Raw genomic sequence first — 4,906 nt, 5'->3', positions numbered from 1 at the left:
AAGTGGGTGCTGCCCTTGAGCACCCAGACAACGCTCTTCTGAGCCAGCGCTGAGGGAGCACATGGGGCACGCGTGGACCTGCCACCCACACACACACGAGGTGACGACGAGGCCTACACACCGCTGTGTGGGTACAGGCGGGCAGTCAGGAGTCCTCTCTGTAGAGCCATTGACAGAGCACGCTGGCCCCACCAGAGGACAGCCAGGCCAGCATGCCAGGGCTGAGGGGTGTTGTGTGGGGAGTAGGGCAGGCCTCCGAGGGTACAGGGCTCTAAGGAGTTGGAACTTAATTCTGAGCACCATGGGAAGCCTGCAGAGTTTTGAGCAGGGATGGAACCAACCCTGAGGTATGCCTTTGTCCGCTGGGTGGAGAAGCCAGGAGACAGGAAACGTGTGGGGAGGCGGAAAATGCAGAACTTTGGCAGGGGCGGAGGCAGGGCCTGGGGAGCTATCTCAGGAGCTTATCTCCTCTTATCCCCACCTGGAATGTGCAATCACCACCTGCCTTCAGACAGGGTTCTGGTAAGAGCTCCCCAGGAATGCGTCTTCCAGGGAGTGCCTGGAGCTCACTGCAACTTCAGGGTCGCGTGCCCACCATGCCCTCACACCCACCCCACCCAGTTCCCGCACACAAAGGCACTTACTATGGCTTCCGTGAAGGGACACGCTCACACTTAGGAACCAAGCCCGCACTGACACATACAATCACAACAATGGTGGGGCAGCTCCCGGAGCCAGAATGCTTGGGTTCCCAGCCCAACCTCCTAACGGCTGGGTGACCTCAGACAAGTTGCTGGATCGCTCCATGCCTCAGTTTCCTCATTTGTAACACAGGCAGAACAGCACCTACCTTGGGGTTATCATAAGGATTAGATGAATTATCACACCTAGGAGTACCAGCTGGTGTTATTAGCATTATCAGGTACAGACCCCCTCAGCACACCCACACCACAGCAGTGAACCTCACACGCCTGGCTGGGGCGAGGGGACGTGGGCTGGCCTGCACCAGTACTCTCAGGCCTGGGGCTCTGGGCAGTGGCAGCAGGACGGCCGGGGGGTGCAGCCAGGCTGACAACAGATCTGCAGGGCAGGGTCCTCACCCCGGGCCATCTGGCTGGGGCTGAAGGTCACGGAAGCATCGAACTGGGCCTTGAGCAGCTGAAGTTGCTTCAGCGCCTGCATTGCTTCTGGGGCGACCTCAGCCACACCTCCCAGAAGATTGTAGTTCTCACCAGGGTCCTCAGACAGGTCAAAGAGCAGTGGGGGCTCATGGGCAGTCAGAGGGTTAGAGGCGTGGCAGGCAGGGTCCGGCGTGGTGTCACTGTGGATAGAGCCTAGAGAGGGGGGCACGTCTGTGCAAAGGGCAAGAGGGAGAGGAGGGGCCGGGCTCTGAGGCTACAAGGGGGTCAGCAGGGCTGGGGGAGAGGAAATTACCCTGGGTGAAGAAGTGAGCTTTGTACTTCCCACTCCGCACAGCAAAGACCCCATGGACCTCGTCTGGGTAGGCCGAATAGAAGAAGAGAGACTGCCGGGGGCTCTGGGGGCAAAGTCAGGGATCACAGGGTGGGCAGGGGTTCCCCAGCACTCATCTGTGCGTAGCTGGAGCCACTGGCCTTGTGTCAGACCCTGGATATGTAGCTGCTCCTTGCCCACCCAGGAGCCCCACTGGCAGCACCATCTGGATGCCACTCAACAGAGGCTCTCTGGGGTGGAGCAGGACAGCCAGGGTCTCGGGGTTGTGAGCCCTACCTTGCCTGTGCCCAGCAGCAGGGGGCTGAGGTCAACACCATCCAACGTGACGTTGGGTAGCGGAGCCCCAGTCAGGGCTGCCAGGGTGGGCAGGATGTCCAGGGAGCTGGCCAGCTCATGGGTCACACCTGGAGGCAGAAGGCTGTGTGATCACTCCATTTGCCATCAGGGTTGGGGAGGTGGGGCCAGGGGTTCATGAGGAGAGGGCCTGAAGACTGACCAGGAGCGATGTGGCCTGGCCAGAAGGCCAAGGCAGGCTCTCGGACACCCCCCTCGAAGGTGGTTCCCTTTCCACAACGAAGAAGGCCAGAGCAGCCGCCATGCGACATCCTCATCGTCTCAGGCCTGGGACATGCAAGGAGGTCATCAGTGATGCTCAGGGTGACCCCTGGTGACCCCGTCCCAGAGGTACATGCGGTGCACCAAAATGGCCAGCACGTGCCTGTCCCCTCCGTGTCCTACCAAGACCAGGACCTCCATGTACTTGTGGCCCCATGGGTCACCACCACACAGTCAGCATCTCCTCAGACACCCTTAGCCCATATGTCCTCAGCCACGAGTCAGGAGGGGAAGATCCCAGCGACCCGCCGGTGAGGTATCAACCAGCATTTCCCCACCCCCTGCCACAGCAAACCCGTTGTCTGCAGTGAAGATGACCAGCGTCTCTCCGAGCAGCCCCAGGTCCCCCACAGCTGTCATCAGGGCCCCCACAGCTGCATCCAGCTCCATCAGGGAGTCCCCAAATGGCCCTCGGCCCGAGCGCCCAGAGAAGCTCTGCCCACTGAACTGGGGGTAGTGGGTGTGCTGTGGGCGGAGACAGGAGTTAGCGCTGGGTAGGAGTCAAGGGCAGCTCAGGGGACAGGGCCACGGTCACTCACGTGAGAGGCGTAGTACAGGAAAAATGGCCGGCCCTGGCGCTGGGCATCAGCCATGAGGTCACGGGCGAAAGCCACGTAGCGGGCCTCGAGTCCAGGCAGCCACGGGGGCTGTGCTTCCACGGACAGGTTGGCCAACAGCGGGATAGGGACCAGGCCCTGGTCACAGCTGCCATCACAGGGGGTGGACGGCGGAAAGCAGGTCAGGTTCTGGCAGGGGCCCTGGGGGAGCAGTTCCATTCAGGAGTCTGGGCTGTGGGGTGGGGCTCAAGGGGTCAAGGGGAAGGGGACTGGTGGAAGGTGGGGAGGAGGGTGGCTGAGGGCCCTGGAGGTTCCTACCTGGTCATGGGAGTATGGGATGCCCAGGAATCGATGGAAGCCCTGGTGGGGGGGCAGAAAGGCCCCCTCAGGCCCCACCCCAAGGTGCCACTTGCCAGCTATCCCTGTGAGGTAGCCTCGGGCAGCCAGGACCTCAGCCAGGGTCACCTCCTCCAGGGGCAGACCCCCTCGGGAGCTGGGCTCCAGAACTCCAGGGTACAGGCCCATCCGAACTGGGAGTCGGCCAGTCAGGAGCGCAGCCCTATAGGGCAAGTCACAGAGTCCGTGAGACAGAGAGAAACTAAGGCTGAGACGGACACATGGAGGAGGGAAGAGCGGGGAGGAAGACAGAGAAACGTGAACTTCTCCAAAGATACAGAGCCCCTTGCCTCCCCCACCGGAGCCCAGAGTGAATCCGGGAGACGTTGTACGGGCTCCCCTGCCCCCTCACTTACCGGGAGGGTGTGCATAGAGACATGGGCACATAGAAGTCGGTGAAGCGCAGCCCCCCTGCGGCCAGCTGGTCCAGGTTGGGGGTGGTGGAGCTAGGGTGCCCATAGGAACCCAGGTCCCCATAGCCCAGGTCATCAGCAAAGATCAGCACGATGTTAGGGGGGCCAGCAGTGGCCAGGCCTGTGGCCAAGGCCAGAGCGAGGGCCCACAGTGCCACCATGGCACACAGCACAGATGGGGCTGTCACAAGAGACCCCTGGGAGGGAAAGCAAACTGGCTCCAGCAAGCTCTACTCAAGAGACCCCAGATCCAAGCGCTATCTTCCGCTGAGACCCCAGATCCAGGTGCTATCCTCCTGAATCCCCAAATCCAGGCACTAACTCTCCCCCGAGACCCCAAATCCAGGCACTACCTCTCCCCTGAGACCCCAGATCCAGGTGCTATCCTCCCCTGAGACCCCAGGCACTAACTCTCCCCTGAGACCCCAAATCCAGGCACTACCTTTCCCCTGAGACCCCAGATCCAGGTGCTATCCTCCCCTGAGACCCCAAATCCAGGCACTACCTTTCCCCCGAGACCCCAAATCCAGGCACTACCTTTCCCCCGAGACCCCAAATCCAGGCACTACCTTTCCCCTGAGACCCCAGATCCAGGTGCTATCCTCCCCTGAGACCCCAAATCCAGGCACTACCTTTCCCCTGAGACCCCAAATCCAGGCACTACCTTTCCCCTGAGACCCCAAATCCAGGCACTACCTCTCCCCTGAGACCCCAGACCCAGGCACTACCCCCTTCTTGAGACCCCAGACCCAAATACTCCCCGACCCAGACAACCCCTTCCTGAAGTCCCAGCGGACTTCCGGAGACCCCTGACCTCAACAGAACCCAGGAGACCGTAGCCTGGGATATAACTCCCTGGAGACCCTCGGGGACCAGGACACCTGATTCTCGGGCGATCTGACCCTCTTCACCTAGAGGCTGCGGCTCAGGCTCGTGGTCAGGGGCAGAAGTCACATGACACTGACCCCCGGGGCCGGCGCGGCTGGACGAGGGCAGTACCGGGCCGAGGAGGGGCGGGTCGGGACAGCGGGCAGCGGTGCCCTCCGCTGGCGCTTCCGCCTCGGCCCCGCCCCGCCCCCGGCCGCGCCCCCGTCCCCGCCCCGCCCCCGGCCGCGCCCCCGTCCCCGCCCCGCGGTCCCGTGACCCTCCGCGCGCGGCCGCCCAGGGCGGGGCTCTCGGGGGCGGGGCCCCTCTCGGGGGCGGGGCCTGGTGGGGCGCGGACTGGGTCGGCGTCGGGGTCGGGGTTGGGATTGGGGTCGGGGTCGGGGTCGGGGGGCGCGGGTGCGGGGGTGGGGGGCGCGCGCTCGGCCCCGCTTAGCACCCTAAGGCCGTTGGAGGGGCTGGCGCGGGCCGGGCTGGGGCGGCGCGCGGGGTCGGGCGGGGCCCCCCAGAGCTCTGGGGCTGGGGGACTCGCGTCCTTTCGGAAAGGCCCTGAGCGCAAGGGGGTGTTGT

At 63.5% G+C, this 4,906-nt stretch overlaps 1 protein-coding gene across 4 annotated transcripts; it reads right to left on the bottom strand.

The window, feature by feature from the left end:
* Window positions 1-888: 888 nt before the first annotated feature.
* On the bottom strand, window positions 889-4,530 carry ARSA (arylsulfatase A). Of its 4 annotated transcripts, none has more exons than XM_045815502.2 (9): window positions 4,269-4,530; window positions 3,398-3,651; window positions 2,964-3,204; window positions 2,628-2,846; window positions 2,384-2,553; window positions 1,970-2,094; window positions 1,750-1,877; window positions 1,435-1,537; window positions 889-1,334 (listed from the first exon to the last, which is right to left on the bottom strand). In XM_045815502.2, the coding sequence occupies exons 2-9, from the start codon at window positions 3,613-3,615 to the stop codon at window positions 1,015-1,017; spliced, it is 1,524 nt and encodes a 507-aa protein (XP_045671458.1). In that variant the 5' UTR covers window positions 3,616-3,651; window positions 4,269-4,530; the 3' UTR covers window positions 889-1,014. The 4 variants fall into 4 exon arrangements, with proteins under 4 accessions (XP_045671458.1, XP_045671456.1, XP_045671457.1 ...); XM_045815500.2 differs by having other exon boundaries at window positions 4,336-4,530; XM_045815501.2 differs by having other exon boundaries at window positions 4,366-4,530.
* Between the last annotated feature and the right edge of the window lie 376 nt (window positions 4,531-4,906).

This window comes from Ursus americanus, chromosome 17, assembly GCF_024610735.1.
Source record: "Ursus americanus isolate L20-20 chromosome 17, mUrsAme1.1.p, whole genome shotgun sequence".
Classification (NCBI taxonomy): domain Eukaryota; kingdom Metazoa; phylum Chordata; class Mammalia; order Carnivora; family Ursidae; genus Ursus; species Ursus americanus.
This window is presented reverse-complemented; position numbering and strand designations above follow the sequence as displayed.